At 41.0% G+C, this 21,659-nt stretch overlaps 1 protein-coding gene across 3 annotated transcripts in view; it reads right to left on the bottom strand.

Annotated features, from left to right (window-relative positions):
- Nucleotides 1-21,659, bottom strand: part of MDGA2 (MAM domain containing glycosylphosphatidylinositol anchor 2) — a 603,292-nt gene that overhangs the window by 266,410 nt on the left and 315,223 nt on the right. For all 3 annotated transcript variants that reach the window (XM_070931707.1, XM_070931708.1, XM_070931709.1), the window contains exon 5: nt 19,850-19,982. In XM_070931707.1, coding sequence (XP_070787808.1) covers nt 19,850-19,982 — 133 coding nt within the window. The remainder of the gene's footprint in view (nt 1-19,849; nt 19,983-21,659) is intronic.

Raw genomic sequence — 21,659 nt, 5'->3', positions numbered from 1 at the left:
GAAAAAATTGCTGTTACTGATAGATGAAAAGTAAGACATGTGTGGGGCCCAGAAGATTTAAAAAAAAAAAAAAAACACCCAACAATATGTGACAAATTATGAACAAACATTGTCTGACGCACATTGCTGGCCTATTGGCTGAACTGTGCTGTTTCCTTTAGGAAGAAACATGGCTTTGAAGGTCTTCAGATTAGGGTCTGCCTCAACCGATGCCCAGAAAGACACAGTCTTCAGAATGGCCAGATTGTGGCATCTTCCTACCCCATGCTGTGTGTGGCTTGTGCCCTTTCTAAAAATTATGTGCCACCAACACACTCGATTGCTACAAAGAAGAGCTCAAAAGCTTGGAGAACAAAAGATAATGCTCAGCTAAAAACCGCAGCTTTGCTCAGTTTAATGGGTCTCAGAATGCTTCAGATGAAAGCTTGTTGTGCGTCAGGGGAAGGAGGGGGTCAAAGAGGGCCACAGTAGAGAAAAAAGAATGCATGGTGCCTATTTCATCCCAAAGCACTCAGAAATAACAACTGTGGGGGGATAATGATAGATGGCATGTCTTGGAGGGAGAAAATATGTACAAAGGGCCTAAGAGGTCTAGCTGATACTAAGTAAACAGGAAGGCAACATGCACACACACACACAAACCAAAATCATGCCATTATATCCTGAAAGCAACAAAGGCCTGACTAAAGGCAAACAAATTGAAGAAAAGCAGTAGGCCCGATCCACTTAGAAACTGTCTGATACAAAATCCTCTAATGACAACACAAACTGTGTTGACGTATTGCCAACTGGATTGCTCATGAGGAAATCTGTGATTAAAAAAAAAAGTCAAGATGGCAGCCATGATTGTGTGCTTCATGCTCGGCCTGTAGTTTATGTTTCTGAGATGAAAAGTGAGGTACAAATGTAATGAAAGAAGGATTAAATATAAGCAGGTGGATTTCCAGGAGGGAGGGGGTGCATTTTACACCAGAGGTGTAAAAGGCAACTCAGTCTGGGTATCCAATCAATTCAATTTATTATCAATTCAATTTATTACAGTCATAGACTAGAACAAATAAAACACATTGTAAATATACAATTAAAAATTCTAGTATAAAATAATAAATAATAGCTAAAATGTATGATAAAATCCAGTCTGTCAATTATACATAGTCTAACTATACTAAAATTACGATCCATAAACTGTGTGGCCCATAGTCAGTTTAATACTAAAAAGGGAAAGGAATAAGCAGTGCAATGGGTTTGTCACACTTATTGTATAAAATAACTATAGTGGATTAGACACACATTTCTGTTGAATCCCCAGTGCTGCTGCACAGATTCTAACCACCTGTGCTGTAGTTACGGACTGTTTGTCCTTAAGCAGCCACTGGAGATATGCAGTGTTGGAACAGCCAGGATACTTAGCAATTATTAGAAGAATATGTTTTTTTCCCCGAATCTCTCTGTAAAAGGAACATTGAACGAGTATGTGACCAACGGTCTCCACCTTTCCTGAGCCACAGGAATAGAGTCTTTTACTCAATGGTATCTTTTTATACTTGCCATACAGGACGGCCAATGGAAGCACATGGCACCGTGTGAGCGAAAATGCTTTCCGGTGGTTTGCTGACTCCAACTGGCTAAGATAGCTGACAGGAGTAACAACATATCTAATGGCGTCTGGAGCGAGTCTGAATATTATGTGTGAGAGAAAGAGGATGAAGACAGCCTCTTCATAATAGTTCACAGAGTATATTGTAGATGCAGTTTGTTGAATCCTTAGTTTGGCAAGATTGATGTTAGGCCCAAACCCAAGAATGATATGTAGTGAATCTTCTAAGCTCTTATTTTTTAATACCTATAGACTGGTACTGGAGAAGGGTCCTGCATGTTTCTTGGACAGCAAAGATGACCAATAAGCAAATACTGGAGAGCATAACACCAGATATATCATGAGAAAGACAAATCACAAAACTATGTCTCACTTATTTTGGCCATGCCATGCATGGGAATTTGCTGGAGAAAGCAATTATGTTTGGAGGAGTTAGTGGTAAAAGGAAACCAGACTACCAAATAACATGGTGGCTGGACACTATCAAAGCTGACACCAGCCAAGGCATAGAAGAAAAAAAAAATCAAAGATGTAGTGCAAGAGCAGAAGGAGTAAAGTATGCTGCCCCACTCACTCACACGTCAGTGTGGTTTATGGAGGTTTTATTTGTCTTCCCCCAGCAGTTCTATTCACCCTGCTTTATGTCTGTCCCAACCAAAGCCAGCCACAAGCAAGCCCAGATTAATTCCCCAGGAAATGGCCAATTAGTCCATAACACAAACAATGTTGCTGTTCAAACAGTAAGTCCAATAATCAAACATAAAGCCCCAAGGCAAAACTGAAAGTACATCCATGTTAGCTCATGAGTTATAGTAATTCAGAGTCTCAGGAAACACAAACGAGCACACAGCAATGACTTACACACGTTGCTTGCAGCGATGCCTCCCTCTGCCTGCTAGGCTAAATAGCTCCTGGTGCAGCCCATCAAAAGGGCTGGGGCCTTTTCCCGAGCAATCTGGCAGACCTCCACTTCTCTGCCCTGCGTGCTCTGAGATTCACTATGGCAGGCAGCTCCTCCCCCTCTTCTTCACTGGCCTACAAGCTGTCCCCAACTGAAGCCTGTTCTGCTGGCAGTTCAGGGTCAGTAATTCCTGACATACCAGGAATGATCTCATCCCCCCCTCGAGCCGGCCTCTGAGGAAGCTTCGGAGGAGTCGTCCAAAGGAGACATCACATGGAGAGACCTGGCCCATAGAATTGCCGAGAGTTGGATACAACTGATTGGATAACATCATCATTGTCATTATCTATAGACAAAGTTTTGCCAGACTGAGAATTCTACTATCTGCATCTACAACATAGTAAGGTAAAGGTTCCCCTCGCACATATATGTTAGTCATTCCCAACTCTAGGGGGTGTGCTCATCTCCGTTTCAAAGCCAAAGAGCCAGCGTTGTCCGAAGACATCTCTGTGATCATGTGGCTGGCATGATTAAATGCCAAAGGTGCATGGAACACTGTTACCTTCCCACCAAAGGTGGTCCCTATTTTTCTACTTGCATTTTTTATGTGCTTTCGAACTGCTAGGTTGGCAGAAGCTGGGATAAGTTACTGGAAGTCACCCCATTACGCGGAACTAGGGATTCAAACTGCTGAACTGCCGACCTTTCGATCAACAAGCTCAGTATCTTAGCCACTGAGCCACCATGTCCCTAATATATCTACAATATCTACAATATACTCTGGACTAAATGACCTCTAAAGTTCCTTCCATGAAATCGTTCAGTATGTTTGCTGAATCTACAAATAGAAGCAGAAGGACTGTGGCAAAAGACAGCAAAGGGAATATATACAGTTATAGGCACCTTGGGTACAATCCCAAAACAGCCTGAACAACACTTGAACACCATCAGCATTAACAAAATCAGCATCAGTCCGTTGCAAAAAGCAGCTTTACTCAGAAGAGCTCACATCCTGCAACACCATTAACACCATCAAACATCCACATCTGCCTATCTCAGGTCCTTGAGGAAGGACTTGATAGGCGGACAAAAATGCCAAATCTAACCTAAACACCTGGCTGACTGTGTGACAAACCATAATAAGTGGATAAAAAGGCCAAATCCATACCTTTAACAGCATCAATAATCCACTTCTGCTTATCCCAGGCCCTTGGGAAGGACTCAATAATTGGATAAAAACGTCAAATCCATTCTGAACATATGGCTGACTGTGTGATGAACCATAATAACAAATCACTATGGTCACTTGGACTCATTTGTGCAACATCCTTGTAAAGTAGACTGGTACGTTTATTGCAGGGGTGGGTTCTACTTACTTTTACTACTGGTTCGCAGTGGGGCCACACGCGCGCTTGCTTCGCTCGTGCACACGCTCTTCTGCGCATATGCAGAAGCATTTTGATGATGTCGGGGTCAGTGGGCGGAGCCTCCCGTTGGTTTTACTACTCGTTCTATAGAACCGATGCAAACCGGGGGCAACCCACCACTGGTTTACTGACATATTATAGATGGGAGGCTGTGGGCTAAAGATACTTCCCAAAGGTCATTTTTGTGGGAAGTATGTTTAGGCTTAGCTTGTCGATCGAAAGGTCGGCAGTTCAGTGGTTCGAATCCCTACTGCCATGTAATGGGGTGAGCTCCCGTTACTTGTCCCAGCTTCTGCCAATCTAGCAGTTCAAAAGCACGTAAAAAATGCAAGTAGAAAAATAGGGACCACCTTTGGTGGGAAGGTAACAGTGTTCTGTGCGCCTTTGGCATTTAGTCATGCCAACCACATGACCACGGAGACATCTTCGGACAACACTGGCTCTTCGGCTTTGAAACGGAGATAAGCACCGCCCCCTAGAGTCGGGAACAATTAGCACATATGTGTGAGGGGAACCTTTACCTTTATCTTTATGCTTAGGCTAGCCTTCTTCTGCAAACCATGTTACTTAGGGATGGTGAAAGTTAAAGTCCAACAGCCCTGAAGGATGCCCACTGCCTCATATTTTTTGCTTCTCAATGTTTGGCCAGCATATATTCTTCCCCAGCAGGGCAGGCACCATGAATGAAGAGCAATGGCACCAGTTAGGTGAAAAGAGAAGCATCTTGTCGTTCGTGACCCAGTGCGATGCCTCTCGCTTGCCAGACGGAAGACCAGATCTCTTATTAATGCCGGCAGTAATTGCCTCTGACACAGAGCGTATGCAGAGGCCAAAGAGCTGCCCCCGCTCCAGTACCTGCCATCCACTGAGCAGCACATCAAGCAAAGGAAGCTTAGCAGCGGACAGACCTCAGAGGTTTGCAAAGATTCCCCAGTAGAGCTTATGGATGAGCTTGGGCATCAATCAAAAGAGGCAGGGTGGGGACCCGTTTCATTTTTACACGAGGAAATGTCAAGAGAACGACAGAACAACCAGACACAAGAGACAGCATTTGTGCCATGTTAGCAAATGCAGGCCTAAACAGCTGAGCTGGCACCATTACATTATACCAGATTGTCAAATTAACCCATTTGCTGCTTTATTAGAATATATGCCAAGAACCAAATGTGATTGGGTCAGAAAATAGGGTAGGTCACCAAAAACAAAAGCCCACATACATAGACACAGAATCCCTAAAAGGGATAAAGCCATTCAAGCTTATCACACAGTGTAAATATCAATTAAGTGTGCTGTACAATCCAGCTAAGCAATGGGGTTTTGATTTGCAACATCTTTGCCCTTGTTCAGTCAGTTCCATACCATTTCCCATTTAATATGTTCAAATATGAATATATTAAATGGGTTTTTTTTTTAATGTGTTTTCCAAATGTTTATTCTCAAGGTACTTTTTTTTTATTTAAAAAAAAAAAGAGAAATGTATACTGCTATTCTAAAAAAAAAAAGCTATAATGTTTGCACTAAAATCTTGTACATGAATAAAAGTGAAACTGTTTTAAAAGATACATGTCACTGTCTGAAGGCTCTCTCTCTCTCCCTCTCTCCCTCCCTCTCTCTCTCTCTCTCTCCATATACCGTACACATTGATACACAGTCACAAAAAGTAAAAGTCAGGGTTTCCCCTGTCCAGTTGTGTCTGACTCTAGGGGTGATGTTCATCTCCATTTCTTAGCTGAGGGAATATATTTCTGTGGTTATGTAGCCAGCATGACTATACACTGAGACACATGGAATGCTGTAACCTTCCCACCAAAGTGATACCTATTTATCTTGCATTTTCATGCTTTTGAACTGCTAAATTGGCAGGAGCTGGGGCAAAATGGGAGCTCATCTCATCCCCTGGCTCTTGGGTCTCAAACCTGGTCTGTCAGATTTCTACTCTTTAAGCACTGAGCCATCAAATTTCTTAATTTTTCCTCTGATTTTGTTACATAGCACAAACGTTCTTGGAAAATATCATTCTCCAGTAAAAGGGCGCAGAAGATCCAAGAGCTACATATAATTTCCAAGGAATTATATTCTAGGAAGCCTTTATTGATAAAGTATTGAAAGACTAAAGAAGCTAAAAGGTCAGGGCTGGAATGAATATATAAATACTATTGTAACTTTTTTCAGTGGATACTTGTAAGATATTTCACAATTTCTATTTCCATGCCCCTAGATATCTTTGCATCCATGAATTCTCATATAACATCTGTCAGGCTTCCAACGAAAGAGGATTCCGAGGCTAGAAGTTCCTCAAAGTTCCATTTTATTAGAGATGTCATATTGACACATCTGGGAAAACCCGAATCTGAAAGCTTCCAGGTTTTCCCCACCCAAAAGAAAGTCCAAGTCCCTTCCCCTGCACCCACATGTCCATCATATGGCCCAATCAATCCACCGTCCCAATTGGAGATGCCTCCCAGTCACACCACTCCAGGTGGAGGGCAGTATGTCCTTGACTCTCAGAGAAAGGAATGTTATTATGGCTAGATATCTCCCCTGCTCCATACAATCCCCCGTCCACAGTTTCCCACAGCACTAAATGTGGCAGCCCTGAAGATCCAAAGAAAAAGATGGTTTCCAGGCCTGACAACATCATCTTTTATTTTAATGCTAGAAATTACCATCACAATACATTTGGGGAAATCTAGCTGGAGACGGCTATGACATAGGATCCCCCTTATTTTCTCCTATTTTTCTCTTGGATTCCGAAACAAAAATGGGATATCCCAGCTTTTGAGAGGAATTTTTTTCTTTTGAGAGAAATGGAAATTACTACATCAGGTATGAATGAGAGAGGCAACCCAATGGTCAACAGTCAAATGACATATTTCCTTACCAATGAAAGGTTGGGTATATCAGTAATTTGTTATTTTTTTTTATTTTTTTTCTCCCTAGTAAAATACATTTTATTCTCCTTATTAAGAAGTAATAATCTTTTTTTATATATATTCCTTAACCGAGAATTAAAGGAGTTTCAGAGCTAAGCAACTTCTTGTTGCTTGAAGAAATTATGTCTCCATTGTACAGCCATACATAAATAATACATCTGCATGGACATGCTGCTCAAACTATATTAAACAATTCTTGAAAGCATTACTTAGTGGATGATCTTCTACCCTTTTTTAAGAAGAAAAGTTCGATTGAATATCTTGATCCTGAATCAAGAGAGTGAAAGCCAGGGCAAACTTTTTCAATCTGAATAGCAAAGGGAGAAAGACTGTTTGTGGTACAGGTTCATTGAACAAGGCATCACTTTTCAGGAGATCACACATCCTAAAGCCGTGATGGCGTGCCCAAAGTGGCAAGCACAGCCATTTTTCTGGGCACATGAGCTGTCACCCAACCCACCTACAGCTGCGCATGCATGCGTGCCCCAGCTGGTGTTCGGGCCTCCGGTGTGCATACGTGCAATTCAGGGGACCCAGCTGGTCTTTGGAGCTCTCCTGCGCATGTGCACATGTTTGCGCATGCAAGCGAGAGTACTTGTGCGCAGTGTGCGCATGCGTAGATGGTGTTTGTGTGCATGCATTGCACACATGAAAACCACACACATGTGCAGATGGTACGATTGGGCATGCAGTGCACAGGGGGAGCCACACGAAAGTCACACACATGTGCAGATGGTGCTGTTGCATGTGCAGCACATGGGGGCGCATGTAAAAGCTGTGCACATGTGCAGATGGTGCGGTTGCACGGGCAGCACACATGGGAGGAGCCATGTGTTACGGCAGATAGCACATGCACATGCAAAGCGTGCGAAGTGTGTACCTGTTCGGCACTCGGTGAGTAAAAGTTTCGCCACCACTGTCCTAAAGGAACCTTTCATCCATAGCATCACAAGAGCAATTGCAATCTCAGTAGAAGGAGCAATGTATTTAATTCACCTGCGCTGTGTTTTCAAAATAAGTGTTAACAAGAGTCTAGAGGAGCCTTTTTGGACTAACAAATTTTATTAATAATTTATTAGTCTGCAAAGCTGCTGGACTATCATCAATCCCCTTCTATAAAAGAAGTGTTAAGCTCTCACATGAAACAACAGCTAAACTCAGTAGAGGCAAAGGGAGCAGAAAGGTTGTAGATCTTGCTTGCAGGGCTCAGCTGAGAGCCACTGACCCTAAAGATCCAATTAAAAACCATCTATCATCTCAAGAAGATGTTCTAGCAAGGAAGGATAAGATGATGGTCACAAGTTAAGATCTCTCGTCTATGCAGGAGAAACCAAAGGAAAAATAGATGCCACCAAGGAAGGGAGGGAGGGAGGGAGGGAGGTTGAGAGGAAGGGAGGGAGGGAGGGAGGAGGGAAGGAAGGAAGGGAGAGAGGAAGGAAGGAAGGAAGGAAGGAAGGAAGGAAGGAAGGAAGGAAGGAAGGAAGGAAGGACAAGACAAATGTGTACACTGCATAGTAATCTACAGGAAAGGTTGTTGCAGACTAGGCGCCAACAGAAGGAAAAGAGCATTTCAAAATGCGTACACTAGAATTGTACCCAAACAAGTATATTTTGTTGTTGTTGTTTCTGTCGAGTTGATCAACAAAAAGGATCTGTAGTCATTATAGTCCATTCATTAAAAAACACACACACACTATTAGGCAATTTAAAAAGTACAATGGTTTTTGCAAACAAGCAAATATACTTTTTTTTAAAAAAGAAGTGTGTTTTTGTTGTGTCTTATCGAGATAACATTTGTGTTGCACATCGCTCTCACTTTATCTGTGAAAGTGATCTGTACATTGTGTTGCAATGAAGCAAATACTGAATTCAACAAGGTGAGACAGTGTAAGTCAGAACCATCCATTTCTACTTCCCAGGATACAAAATGTTTTTGTCAATTCATTTAACTTCCATAGAACCTGCCATAGCCATCAGATTCTAAAACCCCAGGAATGTTTTAAACAAGGAGAAGGAAACATTTCATAGCTAGAAGCTGCCCTTGTAGTCTCAGGATCTTTCACTAAGTACTTTTGTGATCTCAGGGCAATTACAGGTAGTCCTCAACTTACAACAGTTTGTGTAGTGACTGTTCGTACAGTCACTACACCATTGTTGGTACAATGGCACCAAAAAGTGACATGATTGTTTTTCACACTTACATAACCATTCACTGCAGCATCCACATGGTCATGTGACCAAAATTAAGATGCTTGGCAGCTGACTCATATTTATGACAGTTGCAGTGTACCGGGGTCATGTGATCAATCCCCTTTTGTGATTTTCTGACCAGAGAAGTCAATGGGGAAGCAGAATTTACTGGACAACCATGTTACTAACTTAACAACTGCAATGATTCATTTAACAACCGTGGCAGGAAAGGTCATAAAATAGGGCAAAGTACATTTAAAAATGTCTCACTTAGCAACAGAAATTTGGGGCTCAATTGTGGTCATAAGTCAAGGACTACCTGTACATCCCATATCTAGCCAGTTTTCCTCTCTTCCCTCCTAGCCTCAATTCCCCATTATCATAATTTTCATTTCTTTGGTTCCGAAGAAAAGAACCTCCTTTCCTGTTTCCACTTTGGTTTTGCAACCACGTTTCTGTCATGTAAGAGGGGCATGGTGGCACAGTGGCTAAGATGCTGAGCTTGTCGATCGAAAGGTCGGCAGTTCAGCGATTCAAATCTCTAGTGCCACGTAATGGGGTGAGCTCCCGTTACTTGTCCCAGCTTCTGCCAACCTAGCAGTTCAAAAGCACATAAAAAAAAAATGCAAGTAGAAAAATAGGGATCACTTTATTGGGAAGGTACCAGCATTCCGTGCGCCTTTGGCTTTTAGTTATGCTGGCCACATGACCACGGAGATGTCTTCCGACAGTGCTGGCTCTTCAGCTTTGAAACGGAGATGAGCACTGCCCCCTAGAGTCGGGTACAACTATCACATATGTGTAAGAGGAACCTTTACCTTTACTTTCTATCATGTATAGACATAGGGCTTATTTCTAAAAGGGGTCTAGCATTAGTCTTCCTTCTTCAGATTTAGAATCTTGATCCACATGTGTCATTGTGAGGCATCCCACCTCTTTTGCTCTTATTCTAAAATGATTAGCCATTCTGAATATGTGATCAAAGCTACAGCAGCAACAGCTTGCTTTTAGCTTCCATTGATCAGGAAGTCAATTTTTTTTTCATTTACCCTTCCTCTGAAGCAGTTAATCATAGCAATACAATTGTACCTAGTGTTCTGTCCCCGTCTCCACACACAGCCAGCCGAGGGTTAAAGGAAGCACTTGGCACGCACAGTTTATTTATCAGAAATTTGGCAGCAATACGAGCACCGACTGCCAAGTGCTTTTACTTCAATAAACGGAATATCCCTTCACCAGATAAACAGAAATACACACAGTTTGCAAATGTCCAGTTCAAAACAAGAAACCTTCGGCAGATTTAAGCGTTGTTCAAAGTGACTAGCCAGAGTTAGTTTTTGTCTGTCACAGAGTCTTAAATGGCCACCACACTCTCTTATATAGTCTCTGGGGTATGGTCCAGTGACTCAGCCTAATCCCTGGCACGCCTCCTCAACTGCTGCAACCGTTTATCACGCCTTCGTTGGCGTGGATCCAGGAACGACAGATCGCCTCCATCGCTATCATCGGAGACACCTGGCTCCTGGCTAATCTCCTCTTCCTTGGCCGACACCTGAGGCAGAGCCAGAGAGGAGGGGCCTGGAGAGGGAGGCCTGGCCGACTCCTCTCCTTCATGTTCGGAGCCTTCTCCCTCCGATAAGATAGGCTCGGAGGACGGAGCCACAACACCTAGACTTATATATCGCCCCATAGTGCTTTGTAGCACTCTCTGGGTGGTTTACCATGTCAGCATATTGCCCCCAACAATCTGGGTCCTCGTTTTACCAACCTTGGAAGGATGGAAGACGGTCAGGATCAAACTCCAGACTGTGGGCAGAATCAGCCTGCAATACTGCATTCTTATCATTGAGCCATTATGGCTTGTAGGATTAATAAGACAGGCAGCCTATGATACTCTAGAAGGCAATGAACTGTAATTCCCAGCATTTCTAGGCCAATGCTGACAGAATCCCATAAGGTGCGAACTCTTGATATAGTTACTGTGACCTTCTGTGCCCTCGTGCTACATTAAAAACTTTCAAGTGATAAGCAATACTTTCCTTCTGCAAATATTTGTGATATAATTAAATAGCTATATTTTAAAGCATGGGTGTCCGAACCTTTGGCTTGCCTCGGCCACACTGAGTGAAGAGAAATTGTCTTGGAAGTATATTCATGATCAATATGGCCAATCCATCTATCTCCTTTTGGCCAATTCATCTATCTCATTTTAATATATGGACAAAACAGCAAGTATTCAGAAAGGTAATTTTTTTTTATGCAGGATTATGATAAAAAGGCACAAAAATTGAGAGAGAAGCAGGACAAAACAGCTGAGAACAATTTTTATAATAATGTTGCTCATTCTTGGGTCTCTGATACAGAATCAATTGTAACTTAAAGTCAAGCCCAACAGCTATAGCTAAGCTTCTTCTTCCCCTTATTCTTCTTCTTCCTCCTCCTCCTCCTCCTCCTTCTTTTCTTCCTAGCGTATTCCCGCAAGTGCAGGGTCAGATTTTTGGATCATTGAATGTCACTTTGCACTGTCAGCTGAGTCTCCAGGGTGCAGGCCCGCAGCTTGTATATCTTTGTTGATGATGACTTGCCATCTGTTTTGGATGCCCATGAGATCGCCAGCCGTTGACTTGTACTTGGTAGGCAGTCTTGGCAATGGTGGTAGGTGCTGCTCTCAGGACATGTCCATACCAGCAGAGTCGGCCTTCTCTCATCTTCTCTATAATTGGTGCCATGCCAAAATGGTGTCAAATGGTGTCCTTTGTGATGTGGTCAAGAAGGCAGATGCCCGATATCCAACGGAGCATTCGCATTTCCATGGCATAGAGATAGCTTTCAGTCCCTGTTGTCCCACTGCCCAGCATTCAGTGTCATACAGTGCAATCGGGCAGATGGTTGACTTTCTGTAAATATAGCTAAGCTGCAGCTGATCCTGGTGAATTAGGTAGGTGTAAATGAATCCAATTACACCTCTGTTTAGTATTGTAAAACTCCATTATATTTGATTTGTTTCTGAGGGCATCTGCTTAATTGTTTTTTTTTTTTTCTGCTTAATCCAGAGAATCTTGACATTAGAAAACAACCACCTGACAGCTATTTTGCATACCCACAGCATGCTTTCATACAATGTATAAAATAGAGCATACCTTCTTCCCTTGAAGAATTGTGGCATACTACTAATGAATATGAATGACCAAAATGGGTGGGTGGTTTTCATCAGAGACATTTAGCATTAAAATGTATTCATACTATGCAAAAAGAGAAGCAGATATACACTGGAAGACAATCCTTGGTAAGGAGCAGGGGCGGGCTTCAAAACCCATCGCTACCGGTTTGCTTGTGGGTGCGCGCAGAAGCTGTGCAAAAGCTTCTGCGCATGTGCAGAAGCATCCGGGCAGATGGGCGGAGCCTCCCGCCACCACTGCTACCCACCACTGGTAAGGAGGCTATTTAAGACAAGAAATTGTCCTTCCTTAAAATGAAAGAAGCCTAGAAGTAATGTGTTTTCTGATTCATGTATTTGCAGAAACATGACAGATGATAGATGAAGGTGAGACACACTGTAGGTTAGAAATGAGCCCTGATACGTGAGCCTAAGATAAACATTCAGAAGAAAAAGTCTACTCTGAGTTTCCAAATCAAAGCTGAAGATTAATATGTGGGTTTCAAGGAAAAGCATATGGTGCTGGCACTGGGACATCTGCCACACTATCACAAATCATTACATATTTGTTAGATTGACTCTTTGCACATGTGCCTTGTTGGTCAACAGAGGCACATGAATGCTAAATGAAGTGAATTCTGGCTCTTAACAAAATCCAAAGGATAGTAGTTAGGCAGTGGGCAGTAACCTAACCTTGCATAGCTTCTTCTCCGGTAATATTGAACTGCAAACTAGGGCATACAAAACTTTTGCCAAATCAGTTCTTGAATTCAGCTCATCTGTCTGGAACCTGCACAGCATATCAGACATTAATACAATCAAACGAGTCCAGAGACATTTCACAAAAAGAGTCCTCTACTCCTCTGCTCACAACAAAATACCTTATGTCACCAGACTTGAAATTTTGGGCTTAGACAACTTGAACTTCGCCGTCTTCAGTATAACCTAAGCTTAGTACATAAAATCATCTGCTACAATGTCCTACCAGCCAATGAATACTTCAGCTTCAACCAAAACAATACATGAGCACACAATAGATACAAACACATGGTAAACCGATCTAAACTAGACTGCAGAAAATACGACTTCAGTAACAGAATGATCAGCGCCTGTAATGCACTACCTGATACTGTGGTTTCTTCCCCAAATCCCCAAAACTTTAACCTTAGACTGTCTACTTACACCTCACGCAGTGGTGGGATTCTACCAGTTTGCACCAGTTCGGTAGAACTGATTGTTAAGTAGTTAAGTAGTTAAGCAGTTCGGAGAACCGGTTGTTAAAAGAAATCTCCTTTTGTTTTTTTCCATTTTACAGGGTTAATCATATAAGGAATTACAACATTTGGTGTTGTTTCCTAGCCTAATCTTTATTGCCCTGCTTACAGAAACTGCCTCTCCAGCAGTAAGCCTAAACTTACTGTCGCTTCCGGTTCCCGAGGTTCTCGGAGGTTTGTTTTTTTGCTTGACTTTCTTAAAGGGGAAGGGTTGTTTTAAGCTTTTTACACCGCTGTTGGGAGGAAATACTCCCCTGTTGGAGTTCTTCCAGCCAGGGTGCAATGATCAGCACTTTGAAGAAATAATTGAATAACGAAGCAGAAGCTTTTAACGACAAGGAACCAAGATGAGTGACATTCAGCAAGGCTTATTGGCTAGCTAGAAAGATTGACATTCAAACATGAATTTACATACCCTTTCTGACTTTTGGTCTAAAACTGGTTTTTGCTGAAGTTTAATTCTGTGCTTGGTGATGTTTAATCCTGTGTTTAGTGATGAGATAATTTTCCCTATTCAGCTTTGTTTGGAAGGAAAAATGTTAATCTCTGTTCTTGAAAAGAAGCAGCTTCGGAAATCTGACTAGTTCCTGTGTCTATTTGTTCTGGTAATTGGTTTAACAAGCAACAGATACTCTGTTTGCTCCTTTGTTTCATTCTGGAGAGCTTAAATGACCTCTCTGCTAAAGGGTTTCACTTTATGAGCAAGAGTTGGCTGCTGATAGCTATCATTGCATTTTAACTATTTTAATTCCTCAAGGTGCTCTGGTACCCTCCCTGATTTGTAACTCCAGTTTGCAGGTATTTCTAATCTAATGATTGGTATTTAGGGCAGCTTTTTGCAAGCAAAGAAGCTTTTTGTATTTTTGTATAGGTAATCCTTGACTTACAACAGTTACAACAGCACTGGAAAAAGTGATTTATGACCGTTTTTCACACTTACGACCATTGCAGCAAACTGTCATTAGGGCAAAGAAGTGATGCCACATGACCACCTGGCCACGGCCACCCAGTCACATAAAGCAACGCAGTTGTGAAATGAGTGACACGGTTGTTAAGAATGCTGCAATGGGCATAAATGATGACTGGTCATAAGTGCGAGGACAGGTCAAAAGTGCGAGGAACTGTCAGAAATCACTTTTTTCAGCCCTCTGAGTAGTCCCTATACACATAGCCACGGCCACCCGGTCACATTACCACCAAGCCACACCCAGCCAAATAAGCCACGCCCACAGAACCGGTTGTTAAAAAAATTGAATCCCACCACTGACCTCACTCCATTCCTAAGAGGTCTTTAAGGGGCGTGCATAAGCGCACCAGCGTGCCTACAGTTCCTGTCCTAATGTTTTCTTTTATTCATATCCATTTCATGTATTTATAATTATGTTTACACTTGTATCTGTCTTAAAATGCATGCTTGATGAATAATACAAAAAACAATTAGCATTCTGGCTGGAGAATTCTGAGAGTTGAAGTTCACACTTCTTAAAGTTGCTAAGGTTGAGAAACTTTATCCAATATCCAAGGTGGCCAGAAAGTTTTCCATTTTTCTGTACTTTAACACTTAAATTGTATAGTGTTAATGAGCGTATACAGCTGTTTATTGACATACTTGGTAGTTGTTTTTTTTCAGTGCTTCTTGGGAATAACATCTGATCACAGAATTCTGATATTGGAGAAACACTGTCGTAGAATGAGTACTGGGGCTTTTTAAATATCAAAGAACTGAAAAAGGAAGATAAATGCCAGCTATTTGGTGCAATGGATCATAAACATCCAACCTCTGGTTTTTCAAAAAGGCTAGAAGTCAGAGTAATTTGTGATCCTGACTACTGTAGAATAGACAGTTGCCATTTAAGTACATTTCCCCCTCAATGTGCTATATGGTTTTGCATTGTTTGTGGTGGTGTTGCTATCTTGCCTTTTCATATATACACAACTCAAAGCTATGAACATGCCTAATACTCCTGTTTCCTATCAATCAAATATTTATTATAGTCATGGACCAGCATAATACAATTAATAATTATAATTAATAATTTTAACAACTAAATAATATAAACTACACAATTTTTTTAAAAAAAAACATATACATACATACACACACACACACACGTAAGGGTATGGCTAGCCGATGAGAGCTAAATAACTTGAAATAGATCTATACTAGTCTCCCTTTATTTCTTTATCAGCGAAATATAAATTTGGTATAAAATGGTTTGTCGTGAATGCGACTGCTTGAGGGCTGCTGGATTGGAGCTGAAAGGCGAAAGGGAAGCAGTATGTTCCCTCCCATATTGGGGTAGGCCAGGTGCTTCAATAGAAATATTCTATCAAAAAAAATCTAAAAACACTAAATGGGGTAAAAAACCCCATAACAATTAATATGTGGCTAACTAAATTATTGTAATATGAAATATCCTGCCTTCTATTTTCCACACAATAATAATCTTGTGAAATGAGACTGGCTGAGACAGAATGACTGCCCCATAGTCACCCAGCGACTTTCATGCCTAGCGTGGGACTAGAATTCATAGTCTCCTGGGTTTTAGGCCAGCACCTTCACCTCTAATGCTGTTTTATGCTGCTTTAATTCTATGCCACCTAAGAGACTTTGGATTTGGCTTCCTATAAATCTATCAACTTTAAGTAATTTTGCTGAATACAGGTAGTCCTTGACTAACAAAATTTCATTTAGTGACTATTCAAAGTTACAAAATTACAGCACTGGAAAAAGTGACTTATGACCATTGTTCACACTTATGACCATTGCAGCATCCCCATCGTCACGTGATTTACATTTGTATGCTTGCAGACTGGCTCATATTTATGATGGTTGCAGTGACCAGGGGTCATGTGATTATCTTCTGTGAGCTTCTGACAAGCAAAGCCAATGGGGAAACCAGATTCACTTAATAACCGTGTTACTAATTGAACAACCAATAAAATGAGGCAAAAATCACTTAACAAATTTCTCACTTAGGAACATAAATTCTGCGCTCAGTTGTGGAAAGTTGAGGACTGACTTCCTGTATTTGAATTATGTACTCACTAGGAATCAGTTCCCAAAAGATAAATTGGGTAGGTTTTGTGTTATATATTCTCCCGCTAACCTAGCTTTAGATCCTGACTGAAGCCTTGCAAGCTGGAAGATTTTATAGAGTACCTTTGTTTTTCTGACACTATAAAGAAATCCAGAGAGAATAATTTTTTGGCAAAGCCAATGTGAAATCTGTACTATGCAAAATCCAGATAACCTTCCAAATCTCACTTTAGGCACAAAGTAGGAAACTCATAAAAAGTTTCTCCTGGCAGCTTCCTTTTTAAAATTGTTTTAATTGTTTTTGGGGCCTTTTCGGCATTTATGTCAGCTGATAACCTGATGGCATTTATGAACTTCTGTTTTTAAACAGTTTATTTTATTTTTATTGGTTCAATTTATATGCCGCCCTTCTCCGGAGATTCAGGGCGGTTTACAATACATTAAGCAATAGCCTTCATACTTTTGTATATACCTGCTTAGCAGGGCTTTTGCCCCCCCCCCCCCAGCAGTGTTCTTTTTTTTTTTTTTAATACAAAGTCAGCTTATTGCCCCCACAATCCGGGTCCTCATTTTACCTACCTCAAAAGGATGGAAGGCTGAGTCAACCTTAAGCCTGGTGAGATTCGAACTTGCAGTAATTGCAGGCAGCTGGTGTTACTTAACAGCGCCACCAAGTTAAGCAAGATGGGAGACTACTAGAAACTTCAAGGTACGTACACCAAATTGGGAAGGTTAAAAAAAAAATCTGAAAGCCAATAGGAAACTATTTCCTGTACTGTCCCTTTGAAATCAACATGTTTATCAAGTCAGGATATTCAGTCCATTCCAAAACAAAATGTGCTTTTATTTAACCCAGATTAACATTCAACCTAATAGTTGCTTATTAACAAAACATTCATTCCTTTTCATCGAATGAAAAAAGGGTCTTTTTAAGACAGAGGATGGGAGGGTTGGTAGAAGGGAGCATCTGGTAAGTTTGTCTGGTGATTCATGTTTTGAACATCCCATCCTTCCCAAAGAAAACATTTTGTATCAATTAACTCAGGCTGGATTATAATAAAGAGCTGGGGAAGGTGAGATGAATTTACCAATTAGATTATTTAAAGTATGCTATTTAGGACCCCATGTGGTCTGAATCAAAGCCATCTCAACGGACAATGTATTGGCGAACTGATAGTGGTGGCGGGAGGCTCTGCACACCTGCCCGGATGTGCATGCACCCACGAGCGAATTGGTAGCGACAGGTTTTGAAACCCGCCCCTGCATTGTATGCACCACAGTATCACTTCTATTTCTGGATTGAAGAAGCTTCCTGGATGAGAAGCGAAACATCTTCAATGAAAAACCAGAAAGTCCTGTTGGCTCTTGAAAAAAGCACCTTTGGGACAACCATGACCTGGATGACTGAGAATCTCAATAGACATTTATTTCTGGACATTTACTTCTGGCGGGACCCTGAAGAGCTGCTAGCAATAGCTTAGTGGTGATGTTGATGTTTGATAGAAATAGTAAGAAAAAGTGATTTTCATATCAACTTCCTTACGGACATAGAAATTTAAGGGCACAAGAAGACAGAACATGTAATAAAATTGAACTAAATAGCAACAACTACCTTAACAAATCAGGGTGATTTAAATCACTAGTCAGGCAGACTTGATTTAATTATTTACATTACAATTTATTCATTAGTCAGGAAGATTCTGTGATTATTACTAGCAACAGTGCAGTCTGGTTTGGTACCTCCTGAATACATATTCTTCCTCTGAGAGAAATGTAATTAAATTTCATTTTTAGTTGGTACATACCGTACAAAGCAATTCTTTAGTCAAATTTTTACAGATTGATTTTCAGGGGGAAATGGAATGATAAACTTAACACTAAGCAAGAAGATACAGTATTTTTCTGCCTTGTAACAAATAAATCCTATTATATCCAGCTTTACCAGACCAGTTTGTCCTCCCCCCCCAAAAAAAAAAGGGGGGAGGAAAGGTTATCCACAAAGGGTGACCTTGAAGTGACCTTGAAGGTTTTATAATCCAACTTCCTGCACCAAACAGGAGTCCTTATACCATGCTGGACAAAAGGTTGTCCAATATTTTCTTGAAAATCTTCAATAATGGAGAAGCCATAATTTTGGGATCGACTGAAACATGAACGGGAAAATAGCACTATCATTTAGACTTTTATACCAACCCATAATGTTTTATAGCACTCTCTGAGCAGTCACCATATTCCCCCCAAGAATCTGGGTTCTCATTTTATCGACCATAGAAGGATGGAAGGCTGAATCAACCTCGATCTCCATCAAGACTGAACTCCAGACTGTGGGCACAGTTAGCTTGCAATACTGCATTCTAACCACTGCACCATCAGGGCTCAGAGTTATGTCAGCACATGTTGCTTCTTAGGGGAAAGACATCACAAGAATGATGTTCCACAGAGAAGGACATTGTAGAAACTCCCCTTTGTTGTTGCATTGAATGAAATGCCACATTCATCTTGCAGAATATTCTTCTTCAATATTCCCCCAACTTTCAACTGAACTGGGCTCATACTTCTAATCCAGCTTTCTTGGTCATCATCCTAGATCTCCTTATGATCCCATCCCATCCCTTCCCATCTCAGGCATTTTCAAACAATCCTAATATCTGTCTTAAAATCATGTTTGAAAAGGACACCTAACTCTAACCCTGATCACATACAGAGACAGTTGTAATGGCATTAGATGGCTCCATCCTCCAAAAGGAAATGTGAAAAAAATCAGGTACAGATGAATGAATGATACAGCATATTAGCTGGATAATTCTGGGAAATGAAGTCCACACAACTGAAAGTTGCCAAGGTTAAGGAACACTGAGATAGAGAATGAATAGGTAGCAGTAGAAAAGGTAGCAGGGGAAAATATTAGTTAAGATACCTTACAATAATAACACACTTCAGAAGTTTATTAAAGTGCACAGTATTTTATTTACTTATTCAATTTGTAAGGATGATCATTTCGATAAGTGATTCTGGGCAGTGAACAGTCTTAAAGTAAATTAAAAACAAATTTTCATCATAAATGCAAAACGTAAAATACACAGCAACTGAGGAAATGTCAGACTCAACAGTTGTTAACAGTCAGGGCCCCAGTCCTGACATATTACTATTATTATAGTATTGCCATTATAGTATATGCAATATAAATGGCTGAATAAGAACCAATCTGTAGCATGGAAATGCAATGCAATAGAGATATGCCACCATCATTTATTTTATTTTATTTTATTTTACATCACCCTCCTCCCAAAAAGGTTCAGTACACAGAAGAGGGAAAAAAGTCCAAAATACCTGTTTTGTTGGAAAGACGGAATGACACCATTTTGTCAGAAATATTGCAGACGTTCCTGACTGATGCAATGCAGCTGTAATTGGCGTAGTCCTGAGGTCGAAGATTCTTCAACTTCAGAATCTTGGTTTCACCCTGCATCCAGCAGAAGAAACATTACCATAGGGCCAAGATAATTATTATAATTAATAATTTTAATAATAATAATAATAATAATAATAATAATAATAATAATAATAATAATAATAATTTTATTTCTATACCGCCCTTCTCCCGAAGGACTCAGGGCGGTGTACAGCCTATTTAAAAACACAAACAAAACAATGATATAAAATTTAAAATAATTAAATAAATGGCTCAAATTTAAAACCCCAATAAATTTAAATACCCCAATTTAAAACTATTGTATTGATAGTCCGGCCTGGCGGAACAACAGGGTCTTCAATGCGCAGCGAAACACCCGGAGGTCAGATATCTTACGAATTTCCGGGGGCAGTTCATTCCACAGGGCTGGGGCTCCCACAGAGAAGGCCCTCCCCCTGGGCGTCGCCAGCCGACATAACTTGGCTGACGGCACCCTGAGGAGACCCTCTCTGTGGGAACGAACTGGTCGGTGGGAGGCTATTGGTGGCAGAAGACGGTCTCGGAGGTACCCGGGTCCTATGCCATGGAGCGCTTTAAAGGTGGTAACCAACACCTTGAATCGCACCCGGAAGACCACCGGGAGCCAGTGCAGCTCGCGCAGGAGGGGTGTCACATGGGCATAACGGGTTGCGCCCATAATTCAAGAAAGAACATGCAGGATAATACATGAAGGCAATCTATTCTAAAAGGATAGCCATGTTGCAACTTTCTCCAATTTAGCATCTTCCAGATATGTTGATGTCAGATATTGCCTGCATATGATGCACCAGAGACTAGAAGGGGTTAAGTCTTTACAGACATCACATGTGACTATAGCAGCCAATGAACTCTCTTATTGGACTCTTACCTAGAAACCACTTGAATATCTTCCCTTTTTTTCCCTCTCTCTCTCATCTATATCTCAGTGAGACAACACGTGACCTTCTCTCTCCTCTCAACATCTGAGTCATACAGTTAGGGTAAAAAAATGAACAGGACACCCTGTTCATTATCGTATGCATGTATATATTTGTAAATAATAAAAACAACCTTTTGAACCTGAAGCTGTATTGACCAAATAACTTCCTCATAGAACCAAATGAGCATGACCATCAATATATATCTGATAGTTGAAACTGCTACTCAAAGCATCTCACACTGCCAAGAGAGTTGAATGCCAACATATCTGGTGGGCCTCAAGTTGTGGGACAATGACGTTAGTGCAGTGTTTTTTTCAAACTGGGCAACTTTTAAGATGGACTTCAACTCTCACACTTTCCCATTATGGCTTGGTAATTCTGGAAGTTGAAGTTCACATATCTTAAAAGTTGTCAAGTTTGAAAAACCTATGCCTTAACCTATCCAATCAAAATATTTATTGGCTCGATTGTTTTATTTCCAAGCAGAGATTCTTTTTCTTGTTTGTCTCTAACTGAAGTTTGGGGAAAAGTTTGGGTACTCAAAGGCACATCAGCACTGCAAATGTCCTCCTTTCCTTATTGAGTCCTTTTCCTATTATGTCAATTTCCCTTCTTAAGAAAAAAATGCTGCATTGAATAAGAGAGAGAAAGTTACTGGAGTCAAACAAAGAAGTGGAATTACACATCACATTAAACAATGGTTTGCTTTTACTATGGCTTTTTAACCAAATCATAATATTTTGTTTCACACCTGAGCCTAAACCAGAAA

This window comes from Pituophis catenifer, unplaced genomic scaffold (genome assembly GCF_029215685.1).
Source record: "Pituophis catenifer annectens isolate HBS135680 unplaced genomic scaffold, rPitCat1.0.hap2 SCAF_1, whole genome shotgun sequence".
Taxonomy (NCBI): Eukaryota; Metazoa; Chordata; class Lepidosauria; order Squamata; family Colubridae; genus Pituophis; species Pituophis catenifer.
Note: the sequence above shows the minus strand (reverse complement) of the source record. Positions and strands in the feature narration are given on the sequence as shown.